A 27,646-nucleotide genomic window follows, 5' to 3' on the forward strand; every position below is an offset into this window, starting at 1 on the left:
GGAATACTATGCAGCCATAAAAAAGGATGAGTTCGTGTCCTTTGTAGGGACATGGATGCAGCTGGAAACCATCATTCCCAGCAAACTATCGCAAGAACAGAAAACCAAATACCGCATGTTCTCACTCATAGGTGGGAATTGAACAATGAGATCACTTGGACACAGGAAGGGGATCATCACATACCATTTCCTATTTTGGGGAGGGGCAGCGGGAGAGATAGCATTAGGAGATATACCTAATGTAAATGACGAGTTAATGGGTCCAGCACACCAACATGGCACATGTATACATATGTAACAAACCTGCACGTTGTGCACACGTACCGTAGAACTTAAAGTATAAAAAAAACAAAAAACAAAAAAACAGACACCTCACTAAGAAGATATGCAGATGGCAAATAAGCATATGAAAAGATGCTCAATATCATATATCATTAGGAAATTAAAAATTAAAACAACAACGAGATTCCATACACACCTATTAGAATGGTCCAAGTCAAAACATTAACAAGACCAAATGCTGGCGAAGATGTGGAACGACAGAAAATCTCATTCATTGCGGTGGGAATCCAAAATGGTAAGGCCACTTGGAAGACAGTTTGGCAGTTCTTCCAAAACTAAATACACTCTTATCATAGAACCTAGCAATCATGCTCCTTGGTATTTACCCAAATGAGCTGAAAACTTATATCCACATAAAAACCTGCACACAGATGTTTATAGCAACTTTTATTCATAATTGCCAAAACTTGGAAGCAGCCAAGATGTCCTTCAGCAGGTAAAATAATAAATCAACTGCGGTACATCCAGACAGTAGAATATTATTCCCCACCCACCCACCAAAAAAACAAACAAAAAAACAAACAGGAAAAAAAAAAACACAAGAAAAACAAACAGCTATGAAGTCATGAACATACATGAGAGAATCTTAAGTGTACATTACTATGTGAAAGAAGTCAATCTAAAAGGCTTGGAATCAACTACATGACATTACAGGAAAGGCAAAACTGTGGAGACAGTAAAAAGATCAGTTGCCAGAGGTTTGGAGGAAGGGAAAATAAAAAGGCATAGCACAGAGGATTTTTAAGGCAGTGAAACTATTCTGTATGATATTTTAATGGTGTATGCATTTTTCAAAACCCACACAATATACAACACCAACAGTGAACCCTAATCCAAACTACAAACTTTGGGTGCTAATGATACGTTAGTACAGCTTCACCAATTATAACAAATGTACTATTCTAGTACAGGATGATAATAGTGGGGGAGGCTGTGCACGTGGGGTGAGGAAGGAGTACATGGAAACTCTCTATATTTTCCATTCAATTTTTCTGTTAACATAAAACCATTCTTTAAAAAAACTATTTTAAAATGTTAATATTAGGTTGGTGCCATTTCATTGGCAAAAACTGCAATTACCTTTACACCAACCTAATACAATTAAAACAGAACACCAAGTAGCCACTGAGAAGCCTACAGAAGATCTGGGGCTGGGGTGACCATCAAATGAACCAGAAAAGATAATTCTGCTTAAACCTGACACCCAGATTTGTCAACATTTTCATTCTCTGCCTTCCCATTTAATACTAGACCCTTCCTTCCCAATATGACTCCCCCTTTCTAGAATAATCAAAGTTTTTAAAAGCCCATTTCAATGTAAGCCCATGAAAATAATAGCATCCAAAATAGCTAAGGAGCATTGTCAGAAGACAAGATTATTCTATTATCTTCTTCACTTCTTATTTTGGGTATCTCATCTTAACTACTACTGAGTTAGATTCCTAGTGCCCTGAATCTCCACTCTTGTGCAACAGATGTGATTAGAAACAAATCTGGATTGGTGAATTACTCCTTCAAGACTCTAAAATCTATGCAGTTGTATTATGTTAGAGATAAAAGGAAACTGAGTTTGGCTTTTCATTTTTTATAATTAAAAAAAATGAGGCTCTGAGAAATTCAGTTACTTGCCCAAAATCACACAGCTGGTTGGTGTGACTGACTGACTGATATTTGGGGCCTCTGCTTCTATCTTAGTGCTTTCCTCTGTTCTGAATTGCTTACCAGTGGTCTAATCCTGGTTCTCAGAGGCATAGTTTTGTGACTGCCCAGTGGGTTCACTATGCCTACTGCCCAGATAGAGCCAATTTATTAAGACGGGGGAATTACAATAGAGAAAGAGTTTAATGCATGCAGTGCTGGCTGAACCGGAAACCAGAGTTTTATTATTACTCAATTTTCTCCTTGAAAATTGGAGGACTGGGGTTTTTTAAGGATAACTTGGCAGATAGGGGACCAGGGAGTCAGGAGTCCTGATTGGTCAGGTTGAAGATGAAATCATAGGGAGCTGACTTCTACCTTTGACACTAGGCTTTTTAAAAAAAGGTACCATAACACTTGCTACCCGTTTTTCCCCCACCACAAAGGCGTCTACTGCAAGTCACCAACTCTATTTACCACTGACCTGTCTGTAGCATTCAGCATATTGGCACCCTTGGTCTTTAAACACTGCCCTCTGGGGGCAAAATCACTTTCCACTGAGAAGCACTACTCTACAGTCTTCCTTAACAATTTCATTCCATCTTTGGAAATTCAACTAATACCTCCATAAGGATGGCTCCTACGCCTAGGTTTTCTCTACAGGAAATCAGTCTCACAGTTGCTCTTGGCTGATGTACTTCCCTACCTGGATACATTTCTATTATCCAAGCCATCAAGCCTCAAACTGAATCCTCCCCCTCCTCATCATTATCATCGCTACTTTTTTTCAGTGCCCCACATATTAGACACTATTCTAAGCACTTTAAGCGTATTACTGCAATTAATCATTATGATGATGCCATGAGTGGCTAGTATTATTATACCCATTTACAGATGAAGAAACTGAAGTAGGGAGGTAAGAAACCTGCCCAAATTCAGGCACACAGTACGTAGCAGATTTTGAACCCAAGTAGTTTGACTATACAATCTGCTTTCTGACCACAACATTATTCTCCTACATCTTCCCTTCAAATGTCGACTTGCTTCCTCTATTCCCCTTAATGACACCATGATTTAGGCAGTTATCAGGCTCCAAACTCTGGAGCCAAGTTTTATTTTCTCCACCAGATAATAGGTCTCTTGACTTACTACTACCTCAAGGAGAAATTATGACACCTTAACTAAGGGCCCTGCAAAAAATGGTGGGCAATACATTCTGACTGAAGGCCAGAGGCCATCTCACATCTGTCCCTTCACCAGTATGGCTGCAGAGATGTTGCCCCATATACATGAAAATCCCCTTCTTTTCTTTGTATTCCCTTCCACATACTCCCTGCTAGACATCTAGACCCATGCTTCAAGGCTCCACTTTAGCACCCCCTGCTCACCCCACCTAGACCTTTTAACCTAGTCCCACTGCCCCCTGCACCACTACCTCGCTAAAACAAAATTCAAAGTCACAAATAACTCTTGAGTGATTTGAGGACACTGGTTAGTATCTTGCTTCTACCTCCAACTTTTTCTTGACCAGCTTTCTCTCTCTTTTCATCTCCATTTGGCCTTGAATCCTTGGCTTTCTAACCTTGATCTCAAATCCCACCTTTGGCCCCTTCAAACTTAGTGATCATATGTGCCCTTCACTCCCTCTGCCTTGGTGCTTGGAATTCAGCTTTCTCTTATATAGTCTTTTTCTTGGCTTATAGCTTTGACTCCCAGACACAAATGCTTTTGGATATTGTTTGGATCTATGTCCCTAACCAAATCTCACATTCAATTGTAATCCACAGTGTGGGAGGTGGGGCCTCGTGGGAGATGACTGGATCATAAGGGTGGAGTTCTCATGAGTGGTTTACCACCATCCCTCTTGATACTGCATAGTGAGGGAGCTCTCACAAGATCTGGTTTAAAAATGGGCAGCACTTCCTTCCTCTCTCTTCCTCCTGCTCCAGCCACGTATGACATGCCTGCTTCCCCTTCACTTTCACTGACTGAAAGTTTTCTGAGGCCTCCCCAGAAGCCACTATGTTTCCTGTACAGCCTGCAGAACCGTGAGCCAATTAAGCCTCTTTTCTTTATAAATTACCCAGTCTCAGGTAGTTCTTTATAACAATGCAAGAATGGACTAATACACCCCCTATCTCAGTCAGACTACTCCATCCTTCCTCTACTTGTGGCCAGAGTACTTCTTCAGAAGACTATAAATTTTGGTACTTAAGCCCTAATTCTGTATTGTTCCTTAACAGCTTCATGAATATGACCCTATGCTTCTTCTGAATTGCCTTCCCTTCATGGTTCTCCCTCCTCCATGTAGCCATAAATATACATGTTCTTGTATACACACACACACATACACATAGAGAATAATACATGCTCAGGACCATATTTCCTAGAGGCTTTGTACTTTAAAGGGCCTAATAAACACTCGAATTGAATCAGTTAATCAACTGTGAAGTAGACAGCAACTGTGTTCCCCAGTTACCTGAGACACAGCCACAGTTGACTGTCAAGCACCCCTTAACGGGAGAGATGGATGTCTAACCACTATAACTGTGGCATCGCCGCCAAGCATCCTTTCCTCCCAGGGCTGCTTGTTCATGCTGTCAGCTGCTATGACTTTATTGCCATGACAACTTGATGTGTAACCCAGTGACATGACACTGAATTGGATGCAACAGAAAGCAGTTCACTGGGGATGGTGGCTTCACTTTGACTCAATACTAATGCTTGCTCTTAAGTTGCTTCTTTCTTTGCTTGACCCCAGGGTGGCAATAAAGAAAGCAATCACAAACTTCTGAGCAAACAAATTCTGGGTGGCCCCTGCTATAGGAATGTGAAACTAGAAGAATGTGTCCCCAGAGACACCCAGGACTTGTAACAACCAAGAATAAGCGTGAGAACTTCTATTCCATCTTGTTTTCCTGCTTTCTTAACACCTTAGCCTATGCATAAACCAGAAAGACAACTTCTGCTTTGGGAACTATCGTGTAGGAAGTGGGAGGTTGAAAGTGACACTGAAAATTTGAGGGGCAACTATACAGAATTTATACTATTTTTAAGTCGTGACTTAAAATAAGTTAGACTTGAATATACAAAGAAAGTCTATTTTATCTGCTGAAGATTAAAGCAATTTTTAAATAAGACTCAATCTCCACTCCAGTTCTCTCAAGCAGTTTCCCTATAAAGCCAGTTATTTGTATTTTATTAAAAACACAACACCAAAACAACTGCATACCGCCATGAATACTCAGGAAAGGGCACTGAGACGTAGCTCTCATGTTTGCTGAGTCTTCTTTCCTACAGAGGGTCATAACAGTACAGCATATGGAGTTTGATGTAGTAGAGAAAGGGGTTTGAGGACTGGTTCTGCTAACTCCCTGCTTCTGTAGCTCAGAAAGGTGAAAGTTTCTCCATAAAAAGTTTCTTTGTAAAATGAGGGTAATAACAACACTCCCATAGATATTTTTCTAAACTTAACACAAAATAATACATGGAAAGCACTTAGTGCTCTCTGGGCACACAGAACCATCAGCAGAACCATTCTGCTCATTAGAGGTAACAATAACTGTGAACTTTTATTGTGTGCCTCCCATATGGTATCTACTGAGCTCTCACAGAAAAAGAGCCCCCAATGAGCTTTCCTAAAGAAAAGAGGGAGCCTATGCCCTGGGGAGTTTAGATCTAATTTCCCAGGGGAACATACAAAAGACTTTCCTACTCATCCTAGGCATTGAAAAGTAAAGATATCTATATCAAGGCTCCTTGCCTGAGTTTCAAATAAATGGCCACGAGCTGTCAAGGAGAAATGAATGCCTTTTCTAATTTGATCAGATCTGACTGCCCAACATCTCAGAGTCAGTCTACTTCAATGATACAGAAGCAAAGAAGGATGGGTCACATTCTGTTCCTCTGTACCTACACAAAGTCAGTCTATGGGCATAGTTGGCTCCTCAATCTCACAGCTTGCCTCTCATGGTATTTTCTCTCCTTTGTAGATTGAAACCCTACTCTACTCCCTTAAGGAGCTAACAACCTGCTTACCCAAGAACCACAGTGCTCATTAACTAACTACAGTTGCTAACATATATTTAAGACCGCAAAATCATCTTCCACTGTTTCTTATCTCCTCCTTACAAGTTTTCACTTTCAGGATCTTCATTAATAAAAATATGATTAGTCCTCCTTTATAGATAAAACTGAAGTATATGGACTCATGTCATCTAACTCCAGTATTTGTGCTCTTTCACCACCCCCCCCCAAAAAAAAGAAAAGCATGTCATAATGTAAACTTTTACCCCAAGTCTGAACAAATACTACATTGGAATACCATTCTCAATCCATCTTCTAAAGGTAAAAGTTAATAACTTCTATATAGATGTCACAAAAAGGCAATTTCCTAGCATCTTTAGCCCTGTGACCTTGAACAAGTCACTTAACCTCTTAAATCTTTGTTTCTTCATTTGTAAAAGGGGATTATAATGTCTAACTAAATGAGCTCAGTTAGGAAGTAGGGAGACATGGTAGAATCTATTTCACCTGCTGTAGAAGTAAACAAAAGTCATTAAACAAGGGGATGGACACCCATTGAATCACTGGGTTGAATGAAATGTCTCTTCGTAGGTGCAAAGACCTGACAAATTCTGCCCTTTGGCTAAATGCAGTCAATCAGGAGAGAGGCAGTGTTCTCAAATTTTATATTTTTATATATGTATAAGCATCTACATATAGATCTGAGGTAGATTGAGAGTTGCATTCTGCAGGTTTGGTCTAAAAATATCAAAGAAAACACCTTTTTCCCTTATCAAATCTGATTTTATTTCTTTAACTGAATGAGAACTTGAACTAACAGGGAAAGAGGAAGGAGGGGGATAGGAGAGCAGCAGGCCCTTAAATAAAAGTCTAGGTGATTTTATCACTATTATCACAATAAAGTTTTATATCTAGGTACCCCGGCTCCTAAATTAACTGTCAAATACAATCCTGCACTGGAAACCTGAAGCGTGGCTGCTATGGGGGAGTCCTGACAGCTTCACTTCCCTCTCCAGGTTCGCTGTGTAATCAGCCCTTCAAGCTTTTGGCAGAGTATATTATCAAGTCTCCTGTCAGTGCAGAGAGGAGCTGGAGCAGGGGGAAGAAGACATCACAAAGTGTTAATTTTATTAAGCCATTTAAAGCTCAATCCCTTTGCTTTGTAACAATGCTCCAGTCCACCAGGCAGCTTGGAAACCATGCCCACCTGGTTTTAAATGACTATAATCTATTGGTGCTGTGGTTCAGTTAGGAGGTCTGGGGCTCCAGTAAGAAAGAGAAGGATAAGATAAAGCTGCAGGGGAAGGGAAAAGAGGAGGTAGGAAGGGAGTGAAGAATCTCAGTAGCGTTTACTTTAAAGTGGGAATATATTTCCTAATGTGTTTCTTAAATTTGACTTAACTTCTTTATTTTTCTTATAGTTGGGCACCAAGCAGTTCTACTAACTAGGGAGTCTGCTTCATAACAATAAACATAGTTGCTTCTATGCACTGATTTCTTCTTTCTATTGGGAATATATGGACACACAACTACACACTCCCAAGGCAGATACATTTGCCTTGACTTGAACAGGCAACAGACCTATGCTGAACTACTGCCAGTTACTCTGCAGCCAGGCAAGACCCACAGAGTAAGCGAGCCAACCAACCACACCAAGGGAACCCAAAAGTGGAGACAGAACTCAATTTATTTGCAAGTCATTATCACTCAGACAGGTATCAATGGCCCCTTAAAACATGCAATTGGTGTCACTATTCCTAGGAAGTGTTAACTGATCAAAGCATAGAATTATTTATAAACAGGTGGCTTACTTTTCTCTGCAAGGCTTGGAAGATTTCCAGAACTTTGTGGGGAGGAAGGTGCCCTCACGTACCCTTGCCCTTCTGCTGGAAGTAGTGGTTATTCTCCGGACTGGAGGCTAACAGCAGCCACCATTTATAGGAGGCTGTACTCTGCACTTTTTTGTAACAGGATCTCACTATGTTGCCCAGGCTGGAGTGCAGTGGTACAGCCATGGCTCACTGTAGCCTCAATCTCCTGGGGTCAAGAGATCCTCCCACCTCAGTCTCCCAAGTAGCTGGGACTACAGGCACGTGCCTCTACACCTGGCTAATTTTTTTTTTTTTAATTTTTAGTAGAGATGGGGGTCTCCTTATGTACTCAGCACTTTAAATGGATTATCTCAGTTAGTTTTCCCAACAACCTATGAAATATGTACTATTATTCCCTATTTTGGAACTGAAAAAACAAAAAATCTGAGAAATGAAGAGATTAAGCACAGATTTGCCCAAGGTCAGATAGCTATCAATGCTGGAGCTGATGAGGCAATTCCCAAGCCTGAACTTTTAATAATTGTAGTATACTGCCTCCTCCTGCCAGAGGCTAACATCAGGTTTTTAACCCTCATCCCTGTCAGGAAAAGAAAAGGAAAAAGAAAATTAATATTCACTGCTGACACTCCAAGTGAATGGTTGAAAAAAGTGATTCAGGCAGTAATCTTGTTCTCTTTCAACAGCTTTACTGAGATATAATTCACATGTTTTACAATTTACCCGTTTAAAGTATACAATTTTGTGGTTTGCAGTATATTCCCAGAGTTGTGCAACCATCACCACCATTGGTTTTAAAACATTTTCATCATCCCCAAAATAAACCCCATTGCTATTAGCAGTCACCCCACATTCCTCCGTCTCCTTCAGTCCCATACAGTATTGAGTCTCTATCTCTATATATTTGCCTATTCTGAACATCTCATATAGATAGAATCATATATTTGGTTAAAGAATATATAAAGAATATAAAGAATAACTTCTTTAACTATTGATGGGGTTCAAGATATGCTATCCCAAAATATGTCTGTAGGAGGCCATGCCACCCCAAAACATGCCTCTTTGGCAGAAGAATTGTTTTGAGCTGATTATTTGGAGAAACTGCAAATACAGGAATAGTACTGAAAACAAGAAAAGCTACCCTTTTCTAAGAGAAATGTACATCTGTAAAGGAAATCTCCATTTATAGGGGTGTCTCCCTCTCTATAGCAGGAAGAGAAGGATGACTCCCAATCACTAGAAACTCTTTTGTTATAAATGGAGAAGGCACTAACTTAAATCTGCACAACAAACTTTACCTTTGTTTACTATGCTTTTCCTGGGCATCTCCCCGTAACTAGCCTTCCCTTCCATGGTATTTATGCCTGAACTCAAAGCCACCTCTTTGGGATTTACTTATCTTCCCTTAGGTATCCCATGCACACATGAGGTATGTATGTTAATAAAATTCTGTTTTTCTCTTGGTAATCTGTCTTTGTTAAAAGGGTCTGTCTCAACTAAGAACTCTGAAAGGTAGAGAGGAAAATTATTGTTCAGGATCCCAGTTTTCTAAATTGAGATTCAACGATGGAACTGGATTCAAATGATAAAATTGTATCCATTTATAAGATATAACATTAGGTGAAAAAAAGTAGGATACAAAGCTCTCTCTCTCTACCCCCTCTCTCCCTCTCTCTCTATATGTGTGTGTGTATATATATGTGTGTGTATATATATGTATGTATGTATATGTGTGTGTGTGTGTATATATATATATATAAAGCAAACTAAATATGGCCTGAAAAGGACTTTGTAATTCTCTATTTGAGTCCTTGTGGATGAACTGTAACCTAACTTAATAAGATAGACAAGATTGAAAACCTAACTTAGGAGTATGCGACTGTAACAATCACTGAGTCTTGGCCAATCCCAGCAGCCATACTTCAAACCAGTCATACACTGCTGAGGGTTCAAACTGTGTGCAAATAAGGCAAATGCTGAACTGTAACCAATCCAGCTGTTTCTGTACCTCACTTCCAATTTCTGTATGTCACTTTATTTAATTTTTTTGTCTATAAATTTGTTCTGACCACAAGGCATCCCTGGAGTCTCTCTGAATCTGCTGTGATTCTGGAGGCTGCCCAATTCACAAATTGTTCATTTTTCAATTAGACTCCTTTAAATTTAATTTAGCTGACATTTTTGTTTAAACAAATGGTGTCACAAGTGGGGTCTGAAGTACAGCTTCTAATGACCCCCAGGAGTTGCTGAGTGAACAAGTAAGGTGCCCGCAGGATCCACTTGCGCCCTCTGACCTCTCAGAGTGGCTGGGAAGCGTTAAGTTCTCTCTCGGATTTCAGAGCTCCTCGGATTTGCATTTTGAACTCTCTGAGTTTCTTTGAGCAAATTTCTGATCCAAACTGGGTTTGGAAGTCACGACGGAAACTGGGCTGGGTCCAGCAATGGATGTGATCTGGTAATTAACTGGCTTGGATCCAGTTAGAGGCCTCTTACATCTGACTGGGTCAGAAAGAAACTGACAGCAAATGGTAGTATTTTAGGGGTACAAAATTTGGCGATTAAAGATTTGCAAGGATTTTTTTGTTTCATCCCTTTGTTTCACTTTTCTTGCCCACTTAGGTAGGAAAAATCATTGGCTAAGTTAATCAAGGGAATCTGAGAGCAAAGCCAATATTTTATGTAAAAATGGGATCATTAATTTCTGAAAAACTGAGTTCCTTCTGGCTTATACATTAGGCACAGGAGGCAGCAAAGTCTTAAAGAAAACGATGAAATCTTACTAAAGGTAACTTATGGTAGAATGTTCTGAATAAACAACAATGCATTGAAGTGCATTTACAAATGAGAGCCTCCAAAAATTAAATGTTTATCTTTCAGCTTAGTTACTATCCCGATCCAAAGGAAATAGACTGCAGCACCAATTGGCTGACTTTGGATAAGTAATGGGGTGCATTTTACCTGAGTAAAGGAAGGGATTGGGGTAGAGGTCCTCCCCTCAGTAAAGTCCTTCTTGGTTAAAAATGGAATAAAGGTGACAGGGTCCAACCAAGGGCAAGTTTGAGTCCTGCCAGTTCAATATTGGGTGCTAAGCAGAGTGACTAATTTCTAGGTTTAGTCACATATATATTCCTCTGGCCAGAATTAAAAATGTTAACTGAGTCACCCCATGTAACTCCTTGGGTGGCAACTTGCAAAACTGAGAGGCTTTTGCTGCGGATCCATGAAACAAAAAAGATGATTTTCCTTTATGATGCAGCTTGGCCCCCAGGGTTATAGTGTGGCAAGCAGGGTCACTAGGGCCTCTCAGGGAAAAGGAACCCAGAAGTCTGGCCTGCCAGCAAAATGGTAAGAACTACTTACCAGTCAGACTCTGGCCTCTCTCTCTGTGCAAACCGGTCAAACGAATTGTAAAAGTCACTGTTTATCTCCTCTATAAAGTTTGCGTTAACACAAAAAAAGAATTCTGAGGCTGGTCTTAAGCTGTAGTGAATCTAGTGTGCTTTGCCTCTTTCTGTATTGTTTTGTCATGAAGAGGGGTACCTTACGATAAAATGCCTGCCTAGGACCCCATAAGCCTGCTGTTCAAGACGGTCCAGAAAATTGGTCTGTTATGTCCTTGGGAGCTCGACCTTGTAACCACATGGCTGTGGTTTCTCTTTTCACAATGGCAGCCTGGGTTCAGGGTTCAATTCCCGGCTTAGGGAATGAGTACTTTCTGGTTTGAGATCTGCATGACCTTTATCATTTGTTGATTCTTTTTCCCTCCATGAACTATCTTAAATTTTTCTTTTTCTGAGCATAGAAATTGGCCATTTGGCCTAGTCAGTTGGGTAATAAAAGATTTAAAAGGACTTTTTTTTTTTAAAAGAGCGCTATAGTTACACGTCAGCTTAATTAAAAGCAGATATTCAAGCTCTAACAACCTGGGACTCCTGGGGAAAAATGGGGTGCAAAAGACCCCGTTTTGGGGTGGGGGCGGAAACAAACCTGTTTTCCTCATGGAACCCCAGGAATTGGAAATGGATAGATCTACCCAAAATCTAAGGCTCTGTTCTTTTTGGGATCGAGGATCTGGTATAAAAATGGGACCTTTAATTTTGGGGGACCTGGTTTGCCTTCCAGCTGTGCCTGCTTATTATATTAGGCCTTAGAAACTGCATGTTTTCCTGGCCCTGTTCTTCTAAGGACTCTACCCTAAAGCCAGTAATCCAATTTAAAAAAATTTAAAAACTGGCAAATGAAAAATCTTACAACTACTGGATCTTCTGTGTAGTTATACATGTATTGTGTGTGTAATGTTTATATAAAACAGCTCTAATTAATTGACTTTAAGAATAAGCCCTTAAATATTTTGTCAGAAAAATAAAAACTGTAATATTTCAGTTCACGTAACTTTAGTAATCTTTGGGAAATTAAAACTGCTTTTAAAAATTGCTCAATTTACCTACTTTGGAGCATTATATTATACATATAAGGCCTGGGGACATGTGGAATTAGCCATGCCTCCTAGCTATGCAAAGAAGGTTATAAAGAAAAGAGATTTTATATAAGAAAGGATTTTGTATGGGTAATTCTTGTCTTAAAGTAAAATAACTGGTTGTTTAAAAAGAGGGATATTTAGGATAAGTTAGAAAATCCACACAACATAGACAGTCTATGTTAAGTTGTGAAAGGATTCATGAAAGGAAATGTATGCATCAAAAGTAAAAGTTGTTAAGAGTTACCGTTACAACATGTGATTAAGACTACTGAAAAAATAGTTTTATATGCAAGATGTGTGAGGAGAATGAAATGTATATTTGGTAAAAGATTATAAGGCATGGGAATGTAAATTTTTGCCTGAAGGATTAAAGGGTTAAAGGATTGTTTTAAATTAGATAAGAATAAGCTAAAGGTTTGAACAAGTTGTGGAAGGCCTGTAAAAATCTTGTAAAAAAAATTCTGAGTATGAACACCTTGACTAAATTTAAAGTAGTATTTTCTGGTTTTTCAGTAAATTGAACATAGAAACAAAAGCACTGATCTGCTTTTAAACAAAAATTTGTAAAGGGCTATAAAAGGTTTATGAAAATCTCACCTTATGGTCAAACTGATTAAGATTGGAAAAATTTGTCTTTAATGTTTTATTAAAAATTGGGGTTGACATTAATAGTACAGTAATACAACAGTGAAATTTGGCTGTCTCTCTTGAACAAGATTTTCAAGTAATATTAAAAGATAATGAAACATTTTTGTTTGCCTTTTATTTAATTAATTACTTAATTTTTTTTTTGAGATGGAGTTTTGCTCTTGTTGCTCAGGCTGGAGTGCAGTGGCATGATCTCGGCTCACTGCAATCTCCACCTCCGGGTTCAAGCAATTCTTCTGCCTCAGCCTCCCAAGTAGCTGGGATTACAGGCATGCACCACCACGCCCAGCTAATTTTTGTATTTGTGATAGAGACAGGTTTTCACCATGTTGGCCAGGAAGGTCTTGATCTCTTGACTTCATGATCCACCTGCCTCGGCTTCCCAAAGTGCTGGCATTAGAGGCGTGAGCCACTGCGCTCGGTCTTTGATTGCCTTTTAAATTAACTACCAAAAAAGGGGCAGAGGGAAAGACAAGAGACACATGATTTGGAAAGTTAAGTCTTCACTCTATCAACGAGTAAAGGTTTTTAGCTTTTAAAAAACTTTTGACTCATCATTTTGGCTAAATGAATGACTTATGGTAACCTGGAATTCTATTTCATAGTATCAAGTGTTTTAAACCTTTAACATATTTGATAGGGTACCAAAATCAAATTTCAGTTTCAAAATTGCCTTTTCTTTCCTCTAACATTGAAATGCTACAGAGGGCCCCTAAAGCATCCAAAAGAGAGGTAAACAGATGTGACATGTTACATGGGAAGCACTGTCAAAAAATAAAAAAGTTTAATCTTCTTCAGATTATATTTTAGTGAGTGATATTAACATATGTTACAAAGTTGTATGGGATCTCTAAAATTCTAGTATGTCTGAGTATACGCTATTAATCATAATTGTGGTTATGTTATTGCAGATCACATAAATAACCAAATTTCCTTATCAATTGTGTTTTCATCTATAACGATTTAAAGTTATTTCCACAGTTAATTGTTTAATGCTGATGCAGTTTCTGAAAACCTCACGAGGACACAAAATCCTAGAATATCGTGTCTTTTACGAGGTTCAGGAAAGGATGAAAAGGACCCTAAAAAGTACTCTTCAATACAGGTTTCTAACAACTTCAGAATCATATCATTTGAACTGGGTAAGAATTCCTGGAACTTTAATGAAAAGACAGACTGGTTTATAAAACTGCTAACTCAGGCAGAACAAAATGAGCTACCAAGAATATACTTTGTCAGATTTTAATGCTAAATCAGCTGATACTGAAATTGTTTAGATACACAATTTGAATGAACTCTATGGTCTAAGTCAAATCACCCAAGATAACCCATCAGTTATCAGTGCTCTGTACCTAGTTTGAAGAAACAACTGGTATTCAAAGAGGACATAAGTCTAATGTTAATTAAGCATGGACTAATGGAGACCCAGGATGGGCACCTTGTCCTTCCTGAGTCCTTAAAGCTTTTGTTATTACAAGTTCTGCATTCCGTGACTTGACATGGAAAAGATAAAACGATCCAAATTGAATATATTGGTGTCGTGACTTACAAATTGCTAAAATAGTTTATAAACAATGTTTGGTCCTATATTCCTGGGAAAACAATCAAAGCTTCAGGTACATTTGGTCATCTGATGGGCCATTTAAACATTTTATAAAAAGTTTCATTCAACTGTTATTTTCAACGCATCTTTTCTGGTTGTATAAAAGCTCTCCCATGCAAGAGGGCTAATGTTATAACGCTAAGTAATTATGCCACAGTGTATTTTCACCAGGTAAATAAAGCTTTTTTATGGTTCACTGAGGACAGTCAACCCCTTCACAATCTAGAACCCAAAGACTGGGTCATCTAAGAACATCAGTGAAAGACCGCCCTTGCCATCCACATTGCAGCAAAACTTTGGAACCCTGAATTTTGGATTCATAATCTCACAACTGAGAAGGGTCCCCCTTCACTCTTAGAAATGTACACCCATTGAAACACTTAGTGTAAACTTATTATGTAAGTCTCTCCCCAGAAGATGGCATCCTTGATGTGAACAGCTTTTCCTATGATCACAGATCAAGACTTCTACTATCATAAGACTTTTATCTTTGAATATTTTTTCTTATTTATGCTTCTATGAACAACAGAAATGAAAAGGGGATCTGTTGTGTGCACTTACAGGGTATACTTTTATTTGTGAAGGATTTTGCAGCCAGCCTTATTCATGGATAACCTTATACTTTATAAGGTAAAAGATGAAGGCCCAATGTAGGTTAGAAACCTTAATGGTACATATGTTGCCTCATCATCAGTCAGAAACAGAACATTAATTCACTCTTCTTAACCCACATCATGAATGAAAGAGAATACCACAGGAAGCTTTCACTCTTCTAGAAGGGCATCATTTGTTAGGTCCTTTGTCCATGATTCGGAATAAAAAAGGCAATGATTAGAAACATATCCCACATAATCAGCTCGAAAGCAGATTCTTCTGTAAAGGCTATGGTTACACAACAGACTTTAAATTCTCTTGTGAAAATTAAGCTAAATAATAGAATTAACTAAACAGAAAAGTATCTGTGTATGAGCAGTTGTTGGCACCTGTGTCCCATGGAGAAAAAATCTGGTATTATAGAGATTCAGTTGTTGGGGATTAACAAAAAGACTGCTTAGTTAAGTAAGTAGACTGGTTAGCTCATTCTTTGACCTATTTGATTTTAGGTGGTTGGGTTTATGGGGACCCTGGGTAAGGAGCATACTCCAAACTCTTGGTATTATCCTCCCAATAGTCATAATAATAGTTTCCCTAGCACACTCTATTCTTTCAAAGGTTTTAAATGTTTGCATACAGCCACCTCCAGAATGTCAAATGGTCTCTCTTCAACTGGAATGACAAGAGCCAAAAGAAATATTACAGGACACCAAAACCTATGAATGACATGCTGAGACTGGAAACCCAAAACGATGGTAACTAAGGGTGGCACTAAGGCCCTACGTTTTAGTTACAGTCACCTAAGTGAGAATCTGGTCAAAAGGGAGAATTTTTTAAAACAAAATTATGGGAGGACATTGTTTTGGACTGAGCTCATGCACTAGGCCCCAACAGACCAAACCATACAAAACTGGAGCCGCTCATGCTAAATGTGACACAATCAAACTAAGACTTTAAAGAAACATAGATCCTAGACAGAAAGGACAACGTTTTGTTTTTCTCCTGCAAACAGGATGTTCCAGCATAAAGAGGTACCCACTACTCAGTATCTGTGCCTATCTTTGCAAGACTCACTGTTCTACTGTTTCCCAGTGGGTTTCAAGACCAAATGAAGTACATTTATGATGGTAATACTGACATCAATGACTAAAGTTTTAGTCAATCTCTCAAAATTGAGAAAATGACCAAAAGGGGGGAATTGTTAAAGCAAACTAAATATGGCCTGAGAAGGACTCCGTACTTCTATATTTGAGTCTTTGTGGATGAACTACAACCTAACTTAATAGGTAGATAAGATTGAAAACCTAACTTAGGAGTATGCACCTGTTACAATCGCTGAGTCTTGGCCAATCCCAGCAGCCATAATTCAACCAGTCATACACTGCTGAGTGTTCAAACTGTGTTCAAATAAGGCAAGTGCCAATCTGTAACCAATCCAGTTATTTCTGTACCTCACTTCTAATTTCTGTATGTCATTTATTGTCTACCAATTTGTTCTGACTACGAGGCACCCCTGGAGTCTCACTGAATCTGCTGTGAGTCTAGGGGGCTGCCCAACTCACGAATCGTCCATTGCTCAATTAAAGTCCTTTAAATTTAATTCGGCTGAAGGTTTTTTTGTTTTGTTTTTGTTTTTTTTTTTTTAAGACAGAGTCTCGTTCTGTCATCCAGGCTGGAGTGCAGTGATGCGATCTTGGCTCACTGCAAGCTCTGCCTCCTGGGTTCACACCATTCTCCTACCTCAGCCTCCCGTGCAGCTGGGACTACAGGTGCCCACCACCATGCCTGGCTAATTTTTTGTATTTTTAGTAGAGACGGGTTTCACCTTGTTTCCAGGATGGTCTCAATCTCCTGACCTCCTGATCTGCCTGCCTTGGCTTCCCAAAGTGTTGGGATTACAGGCGTGATCCACCACACCAGGCCCTGAAGTTTTTCTTCTAACAATATATAACACAGGTTAAACGTCCCAAATCCAAAACTCCAAAATCTGAAATCCTCCAAACTCCAAAATTCTTTGAGCACTGACAAAGGAAACACTCACTGAAGCATTTCAGATTGCAGATTTTCAGATTAGGGAAGTTCAACTAGTATAATACAAATATTCGAAAATCCAAAATTCAAAATACTTCTGGTTCCAAACATTTCACATAAGGGATACTCAATCTATAATACCATTTTATGCACAAAACACAAAGAACCATAATATTATCCAGTTTTTTCCATAGGTGTATTTCACCTCAAAGTATGGTCTCAAAAGAATGCATGTGACCATGTGCATGAGAATCATCCAGGGTGCATATTTGAAAAGTAGATCTCAGAACCACAAAATTAGATGCTTTGAGTGAGGCTCAAGAATCAGCATTTCTTTATAAAAAGTAAGTATCCAAAGTTTACAAGCCACTGCAGGGATAAAAAAAAAAATTGGTGATTTTCTTTCTTTCTTCTTTAGACTTGTCTGTCCTGTGTCTTCTACATTTTTCTACAGAAAACATATACAGATAGTTCCCATACAACGGTCTGACTTACTATTTTTCTACTTTATGATGGTGCAAACGTGCTACCATTCAATAGAAACTGTACTTCAAGTACCTATACAACTATTCTAGCCTATTCGGCTAGGCGTGGTGGCTCACACCTGTAATCCCAGCACTTTGGGAGGCTGAGACAGGCGGATCACGAGGTCAGGAGATCAAGACCATCCTGGCTAACACAGTGAAACCCTGTCTCTACTAAAAATACAAAAAATTAGCTGGGCATGGTGGCGGGTACTTGTAGTCCCAACTACTTGGAGGCTGAAGCAGGAGAATGGCGTGAACCCGGGAGGCGGAGCTTGCAGTGAGCTGAGATCATACCACTGCACTCCAGCCTGGGCAACAGAGCGAGACTCTGTCTCAAAAATAAATAAATAAAAATAAAATAAATAAATAAATAAAAGTAAGCCTATTCAACACTTTATTATGAAGTAGGTTTTGGTTAGATTATTTTGCCCAACTATAGACTAATGTAAGTGTTCTGCGCGCGTTTAAGGTAGGCTAAGCTATGATGTTCAGAATGTTGGATGTATTAAATGCATTTTTGACATAATATTTTCAACTTATGATGGGTTTATTAGGATGTAATCCCACTGTAAGTCAAGGAATATCGGTATTTCTTTTATAATTGGGTAGGGGAGGATGAGAGGGATAAGCTGTTTTGTTTTGATAAAGCCAGGGGAATGGTGAAGGAGGGAAAGAGCTTGTTTCTCCTTTTTTTCCTGCCCAAGTGTCTACAGAGGACAAAAAGGGGCCACATTTACTTCCTCCCAGAGCAGGCCTGAGGGAGCACAGGTATTTTTCCCAATTGATGTCCTTCACTAATCAGGTCAAACTGTGGAAGCACTTGCCTCAGTTCTTCGTTTAGCGAGGGCTAAATGCTCTGAGGGTTATGGCTTTTTTGCCATCTCCCCACATTTTCTGTTGGAAAAGGCCATTCTCCAGTCCTGGTTCTCTGGAATTGTGGGGGACTGTGCTATGGCACAGGATCCCAGTAAAAGGAGGTAAAAGAAGAGTGTGAGGAAAAAATAATCAGTTAAGGGTCATATTGCTAGGGATGCCAGGCTATATATACATGTATTTACCCATGGATTCAATAATAGTGTATAGGTGAAGAACATGAAGTAAGACAAATCTTGAGTTAAGCCCTGGTCCCATCACTTACTAGCAAGCTATTTAATCCCTCTAAGTCTCAGAATGCTCATCCACAAAACAAAACAAACACTTATTTTTATAGGGTTGCTATAATAGATAATACGTATCAATTACTATGTGCCAGGCTCCATGCTAATAAGGGCTGAAGATACAGAGATAAAATAAATATAACTCATGACCTCCAAAATTCCTACTTACAACTTTTTAAATGAAAAGTACAGAAATAGGTCAATAATTCTAATAACTCATCAACCACATGAACACTTTCATATGTAACAACTTGATAACTGAAGCATCTCAATTCTCTGCTTCGGGGGGTTGAATAAACAGTGCCCCAGTGAATACTTCTTTTTTGGCACAGGGCAAGGATCAAGATGACGCCTGGCTTGACCCTTGTGAATAGGACACAATAATAAGAATTTCAAATTAGGTTTTGCTTATATTCATCACTACCTGTACATTAAAAATTTATATTTTTTGACAAGAATCTGATTATCACAGAAGAGTGAAGGACTGGGCTGTGTTCCATGCCAATGATATCGCTATGAAAAATGACTGCAAAGTTCTTTTGCAATTATAAAATGCTACATCAACACTGAAATAAAAAAAGAAAACCACTCTTGGGTTTATTTAACTAATTCCACGTTGCTAGATAATGGTGTGGTTTCACACTTCAGTAAGAATACCTCTAGAGGCTAGAGGAAACAAAAGGAAAAAAAACCTGCTGTTTTAGGAAGTCTTGGGTATGATCAGATCCCCTGTTTAATCCCACTCCAGTCACACAGAATAATATGAGCCACTTGGCTCAAGTTTTAAGATGCTTCTTTTTTGAGACTATAAGATTAGTAAGAATTCAAGATACACAACTGTGTTAACTGTTTGCTTCAAGCACACCAGTTACAGGAAACAATGAACAGTGCATATCAGAGGGAAAGAAAAGCAATCAATACATAATAGAGAGAAAATGGCTGTTATTAACTACATAATAAGAGGTTAGTTTGATTGAGCTTAGCATGTTGTACTTTTGGTTCAATGCTTTCTGAGGACTGGGCAGGGGGAAGGGAGGAAAGGGAATCAATGTGTTTTCTAAGCCTAGGTTACCTCTGAGTAAACTGTGAAAGATAACTGCATAGTCACTACAAAGGAAAGCTATGAAGATAAAGAACTAAGAAAGCTTTAAATTTTTTAAAAATCCAAGTATAGACACACATATACACACATACCCCTGACTGATTACATTTTTAAATTTCCCTAAAGCCTAGCATAAATGTACGCAATCTACAGATAAGTATCCTGCTTGTGCAACAGGTGTTTCAGAAAAGTTTGGCTGGAGAAAAAAAAGTTGGCAAACTAAATCAAGTCAAACACATTAGGGCAGCATATTATGTAAAAGACTACTTCCTACTAATCCTTTTGACAAACTAAAGATTGTTCGTTATTAAAAGTAATCTTCTTCCATGATATAGAGGGTTCTAGATGCCCAGAGGTATGTACCCTTTAAAACAGGGCTCACCACAGCAACATGCATGCACAAAACTTCATTTGGTCCTGTGCCCTATTTCTCAACCATCAGTGGCTCTGGTTCCTCTCTTCAGGCTCACCCATAATGGCTGGCTGTTCCTGAATTTCCTCTGATTTTAGAACTCAGCCTATATACCTCAACCATGGCAGGGAGCTTTGATCATCCTCCTAAATCCTGACCAGGATTCTCTTTCCCTCTTTTCGGCTTTGCTACTTCTCTGTTGGAAGTGACAGTGTAAAGCAGTCCTGTCCTTTTAGCCTGAGCTGACTTCCCAACCTACCTCTTTTTCCCCTCCCTACTTCTTTCCTACCTCTGCTCAACTTGTTTGTTTCATAAGCCTAGATTTTTATCTACCTTTTTTCAAAGTTGAAATCACCAGGACTTATTTCTAAGGGCTCTTCTACTTGTTCAAAAGAGTGGAAAAAAAATCATTAACATAGAGGAAAACAGCTAATGTACAGCACAGAGGTTCTCAAAGTGTGATACTTCAACCAGCAACATCAGCATCACCTGATAATTTCACAGAAATGAACACTGTCTAGCCACCCCAGGCCAGCTGAATAAAAAACTCTAGAGGTGGGCCCAGTACTCTATATTTTAGTACATCTTCTGGGTGATTTTCATGCACACTGAAGTTTAAGAACCTCTGGATCTGGAAGAAAAGAAGATGCCTGACAAAATGTTTGGATAAAATGAGGCATCTCATTAAACAGAATCAAGTCTATATTATTGACACAGAAGAATATCTAAGATACTCTACATAAAGGAAAAAGCAGTTGTAAAACTATGGGTATAATTTAGCAAAAAACAATTTTGAAAATGTACTTCTACATGGAAAAATGTCTAGAAGGTTACATACTAAACGGTTAACAGTGGCTAACTTGGGGGAGATTTTACTTTTTCTTTATGAATAGCTGTATTTTTAAATCTATAAGCATGTATTATTTTATAATTTAAAAAAATGATTAATCTAGACATCTTCTACTCCTCTCTAGCAAAACTCAAGAGGTAAAAATTAACTCATTTCCCAATAGGCTTCAGTGTCTGGACTAATCAAGCTTTGTGATGCTTTAGGGAATTCTAGAGGAAGTGAGGCAGAGATAGTGCTCAGTCCTCCATGACTCAATCAGTGCTTCTATGTAAAGCCTCTGTGCCAGGAAATGACAGGTCACAAAGTCTAACAGATTTCTGCCCTTCTTAAATAGGCCAACTCAAAAAGGGGATGGTGGGGCTCTGTGGGAAAACAGAACAGACAAAAATTTAAGTGTTGTCTTGGAAGATGCCAATTTATTTCTAGGAAAATCTTCTTTGTTGCAGAAATTATACATTTAAGTGGCCCATTTTTTACCCCCATTCCTGATCTGGCAGTCATTCTGCAATTATCCTTCATCTTCCTTCAAGCTGGCTCCGAGTATATACAGCATATGTTTGTGGTAGACTAAAAAGGGGCTTGAAAATAAAATAGGTTGGTAGTAAATGATCCAGGGCAAAATAAAGAGAGTAAAAAACAGGTGCAGGTAGACACACATACCCAGTCAGGTCCTTACAAATATCCTTTACCTTATGATGCACCAAGGGAAAAGCCTGACACTTCCAGGGATTCCTCTGATGGGACCACTCAGTCCTTTCACTTTCTGGCAAGCTTTCCATCAGAAGCACTACATGCATTCATAAAGGATCCCAAAGCACTTTACCTGTACTATAGTCATAGAGAACACTCAGTGTGATTTGCACACATCCGCTCCCTCTTCACTGCCCTGCTAATTATAAATTTAGTGGAAACAGAATATGGTTGTCTCCTGCAGAACAGGAGTTGCCTCAGAAACCAGAGAAACTTGGCAAGAAAAGCTTTCAGTAACTTTTAATAAGTGGTTCATCCTAACTAAAGGAAAAACTTTTATCATGGGTCCCCCTACTTTGAGCTAGGAAAGTTGATAAATGTTACTCCAATTTTTTTCTGTCTACCAAGATACTCTCTACTTCTAGAACCCTAACTACACCAGAAGACGAGAGATCTTACCAAAGTCCCCAATATTTTCATTGCCATATGAAGAGAAATTTATTTTTGCGGCTGCAGCCACCTTTTGAAGAGCCCACCAGTCTGTGGCTCTGCCACATATTGTGTTTCAATTTAGAAAACTGCAGCACAATGTGATAATGTAGTAGAAAGGAGATAAAATCCAGTGCTTGGTTTGCAGCACGACATAAAACAAAGAGTACAGGCACTGGAGTCAGAGTTTGAATTCCACATCTGTATTACATTAGATTTGAGCAGATGATTCTACCTTTCTAAACCTCAGTGTTCTTATCAATAAATTAGGAATACAATGCTACTTTACAGTGTTGTTAAATAATTAAAAATATTTGAGGGGAGAGCAGGAATGACAAGTTAGCGTTTAATGGGTACAGAATTTCAGTTTGGGATAGTAAAAGAGCTCTAAAGATGGACAGTGGTGATGGTTATACAACCAAGTGTGGCCAGGTGTGGTGGCTCATGCCCATAATCCCAGCACTTTGGGAGACTGAGGAGGGCAGATAGCCTGAGGTCACGAGTTCGAAACCAGCCTGGCCAACATGGTGAAACTCTGTCTCCAGTAAAAATACAAAAAGTTAGCTGAGTGTGGTGGTGTGTGCCTGTAGTCCCAGCCACTCAGGGGGCTGAGGCAGGGAATCACTTGAACCTGGGAGGCGGAGGTTGCAATGAGCTGAGATCATGCCACTGCACTCTAGCCTGGGCACCAGAGTGACACTCCATCTCAAAAAAGCAAAAAACAAAAACAAAAAACCAAAGTGAATGTTACAGTTAATGCCATTGAACTGTACACTCAAAAATGGTTAAAATTTTGTACGTATATTTTAGCACAATTATGTAAGAGTCCTAGCAAAGTGCCTGGCTCTCAGTAGATACTCAAGAAATGTTAGTACCATTCCTGTTAAAAACAAAACAAAACAAAACAAAACAAAAAAAACCTACAGTAAAATGAAATCATGCTCCTTTCCCTATTTAACGGTGAGAAACTTTGATTCTAAGGCAAAGCCAGCTGGCACCAATACCAGGTAGTGCCACAGTAAGTGTCTAGGTAGGAAAGAGAAGGAAGTCTATGTTAGTCATAGTCCCTCCAGCATGTTCAGTTCCCAGTTTACCTGCACCCCATTATGGTGTCTCCCAGAATATCAATCCGGTAGACCCCGATATATCAAAAAAAAAAAAAAAACCAAAAAAAAGTTGGGACACTTAAAACAGTTGCCAAACCAGACTACAGGTCATAAGGAAAAAAGTATTCTGAGTGGCAGCTGGCTCCTGGAAGCAGTGGAGAGATAAGACGTTAGTGCTGAACACCAACTAAATGAGTCTGGATCCTATGCCAGTCCCTGGCATTAAGATGACCTGTATCTCTCGGCCGGGCGCAGTGGCTCACATCTGTAGTCCCAGCACTTTGGGAGGCTGAGGCAAGCAGATCACAAGGTCAGGAGTTCCAGACTAGCCTGACCAACATGGTGAAACCCCGTCTCTACTAAAAATACAAAAATGAGCAGGGCATGGTGGTGCACACCTGTAATCCCAGTTAACTCGGGAGGCCGAGGCAGGAGAATGGCTTGGACCCAGGAGGCAGAGGTTGCAGTGAGTCAAGATTGCGCCACTGCACTCCAGTCTGGGCAGCAGAGCGAGACTCTATCTCAAGAAAAAAAAAAAAGATCTGTATTTCTCTCAGACGCCTTTGGCTGCATTTAATGGACACAGAGGACCAAAGATTCAAAGACTCCCAGTAAAGGAGGATTAAAAATGAACTTGTCTGCAGTTCAGGGAAAGCAATTAATGATTATGTGTTGTAAGTCATAAAATAGAGAAGGGGAAAAATAGATGACTTATCTCTAGGCATATCAGAACACTGTTTCTGATGGGCAGGCTTAATTAAATCTTAATGCAATGTTCAGAGAGATGATCATCAACACCCCACAATTTTAGCTCAAGGAGAATGAAATGCTTGGGGTACCAACACCCAATCAATTCCAAACAATACTTACTTTAGGGTCTGAGCTCTTGAACTTCAACCTTTCCACCAATTCGATCATAGCCGCCTTCAGTCCACCTGAGTCTTTGCTCTAGAAGGAAGAAAAGTGAGGGGTCACTAGACAGTATTTTGTTGCTCTCTCAAACACAAACAGCATTTTGGAGGACAATGAAATAAAAAGCAACTTTTTCTTAGCAGCCAAGAGAGCTAAACAACTAAGGAGAGGTGCATTGTCCCTCTTTCCCTTCTCTATGGACAAACAGTGTCAGGACATAAACTGCCCAGTGACTGGCAGAACTATATGGAATGAAAATTAAATACAATTTGTATAGGCTGACTCACTGCTTCACCTCAGGCTCAACTGTGCCAGTGTTCACTGTGCCTCTACAAAAGACAGTCCCATACAAGATGTCTATTTTACAGACTAGTAATTTTAATTTTGAACCTTTATGCATCAGATACAGAAGTATGCAATATTAAATATACTTATAAAAATAAAACAAATAGTCTGAAATTTAATTACGAATGGAACTCCAGTGTGCTGATTAAGAACACAGGTTTTTTAACTGGGTGTGGTAGCTTGCACCCGTTATTTCAGCTACTCAGGAGGCTGAGGCAGGAGCACTGCTTGAGGCCAGGAGTTCAAGACCAAAAAAACCACAAAACTCATGGGTTTCCGAGTCAGACATATACAGTTCCAATTTTGGATTTGCCATTAACTAGTTGATTGATTTCAGGCAAATTACTAAATTTCTCAAAACCTTCTCCCCCTTCTATAAAATAGTGATAATAAACTGGGCTATTTTGGGGCCTAACTGAAAGTGTTTTAAAAGGTATTAGCACAGTATGTGGCTCACACACAGTGAGTGCTCAAAAATTTCACATGCTATTACTATTATTACAGTATAATGATTTAGAGTCGCACAGTACAATAAAAGACTAATGTGAGCCCCAAATGCAAGCGTATGTAATTTCATAATTGCCACAATTAAAAAGTAAAATTGATTTTGATATATTTTACTTAACTCAGTATATTCAAAATATCATTACAACATGTAATTTCAACATGAGATTTTTTTTTCATGTTAGGTCTTTGAAATCTAGTATTTCACAATCATAGCCCAATCAATTTAAACCAGCTACATTACAAGTGCTCCAAAGCCACATGTGACTAGTGACTACTATATTGGTCAGTACAGATTTAGAGCACAGACTACAGCCCTAGTGCCATTAGTCACACACTAGCTGTGTGACCTTAGGCAAGTTACTTAGCCTATGTCTCAATTTCTCTATCTGTAAAACAGAGCCAATAACAGTATCTATTTCATAGGACTATAGTAAGATTAAATTAGTTAATGTATGTCAATGTACTCAGAACAGAGCCTGGCACATGGTAAATACAAAAGGAAGTATGAAACAGTTTTACTATCTGTCTCCCTCATGATATTTTCAGTTCCTTAAGGGTAAGAACCGTAATTTTTTTATATCTCTGTATCTCTTACGCCCAACATCTAGATGTTGTAAAAAGTCTGAACAAATCAATGAATGAACATATAATCTTAACACATGAATGCCATAATAATAATACATTATATTGTATATAGGACAATCTAAAATCACAGGAATTCATTTATTTTCTTATCTCAACAATTCTATGAGATAGGTAGGAACATTCATTTTACTAATGAGGGAAAGGAAGCACAAAGAGGTAAAATCACTGTCATTTCTATGCGGTAGGGACAACAAAGAAGCACAAGAAAAGACAGACACTGCAAATATCTCTTACTCAAAATTGGCCTCTGGATCCGTGATAACATGTCTTCCAAATTTACAGAACTAATTTCAATTCCTCCAAAACAGGAAATACCTAATAAGATTCCACTATATAAATTAAAATATACTAAAGGCTCAATTTTTCCCCCCTGACCTCTCTTGCCTCTCAAGTCTACACAGTAAAAATCAGACACAACATGACTACAACCAATATCTACTTTAGATGTGTTCTTCAAACACAGCTTAGATCATATTTCCATCTTAGCAGAGGTTCTAAATTTTAGTAAGTTCTATTTTTTAAAGTGATGGTTTACAACTCCCCTATATCCTCCACTAATTTTAGTCTTTAATCTCTGTGGTCTCATAGCAGACAGTAGAGAAAAGGAACTTAGAGGTCATATGCCAGGGAGCAGGTGAGACCTGAAGTGCCTAAAAAAGGGTTAAGTTGCCAGACACAATCCTGCTTTTACGAGATGATCAGACAATAAAGCCTGTCTGGTGATATCATTCCTCTAACCTGCTTCTCATTGGCTGAACAAGCAGGTCACTTGTCCCTGGAAAGCTCTCTTCCCCCACATCCCAGCTGCCAGCGCCCATTTTAAGCTCTTCGGCAATAGCTCTGATATATTATGACTTCCCCCTGGCTCTAGAGAGCAGAAAGGAATGCACCAAACTGTGCCTTAAAACCTTCAGAAAAGAATAAAACGACAATGAAGGAATCCCTAAGAAGCAGACAGCCTGTCTGCAAGCAGATGTGCCTCGTGTGGATGGATAAGGGAACCCTTAGCCTTCTTTCATAAAAATTCAGTGTGTCAGCAGAATCCTTCCTCCTTTTCACAAAGCTTTCACAAAACATCAGCAGCATCACCTAACCAGGCAAGAGACAGAGGAGAGGCAACTTAAGAGAGCCTCCCTTCAGGAAACTCACCTGTTCCACCTCCCCACCTCGCTCTCTGTGAATTATTCAAGATTAACTGGGCTCTATGGTGAACCTGCTATACTCAGTCTCTAAATGAGTGGTGAGAAAACCTTTCCCAAAGGCTTTTTAAAAAATCCACAAAATAAGCAGTTGGTCAGAAGGGAGAGGCTCCTTAGGGCAGACCCGACCCTGACAGCTGCAGAGCTGGGGCAAGAGTCCGAATGGACTCTGGGGCCTTGTGCACAGGTGTTCAAGCTAGCATGTCCAAGCTGAGAATACCCTTCTAGGTCACCCATGATACACATGTGAGACCTAGGGATACATGTATCAGAAACTGGTCCATCTTTAGGCAGATGGACTCAGGAAGAGGCTCTGCAGGCCATGGAAGGTAATTCTTGGGTAGCTAGGTACTTGAAGAGTGGTATGGAAGAGGACAGGCATGGCTACAGGAGGGGTCTTCAAAAGCATGGGACACAGCCCTGCTACTCAGGAGGCTGAGGCAGGAGAATCGCTTGAACCTGGGAGGCAGAGGCTACAGTGAGTCAAGATCACTCCACTGCACTCCAGCCTGGG

General features: G+C 39.3%; 1 protein-coding gene across 1 annotated transcript in view; it reads right to left on the reverse strand.

Annotated features, from left to right (window-relative positions):
- TRIM44 (tripartite motif containing 44) overlaps positions 1-27,646 on the reverse strand; it is a 144,293-nt gene that overhangs the window by 95,971 nt on the left and 20,676 nt on the right. The window contains exon 2 of the mRNA XM_011965507.1: positions 24,395-24,472. Coding sequence (XP_011820897.1) covers positions 24,395-24,472 — 78 coding nt within the window. The remainder of the gene's footprint in view (positions 1-24,394; positions 24,473-27,646) is intronic.

This window comes from Mandrillus leucophaeus, unplaced genomic scaffold (assembly GCF_000951045.1).
Source record: "Mandrillus leucophaeus isolate KB7577 unplaced genomic scaffold, Mleu.le_1.0 Scaffold73, whole genome shotgun sequence".
In the NCBI taxonomy this organism is placed as follows: domain Eukaryota; kingdom Metazoa; phylum Chordata; class Mammalia; order Primates; family Cercopithecidae; genus Mandrillus; species Mandrillus leucophaeus.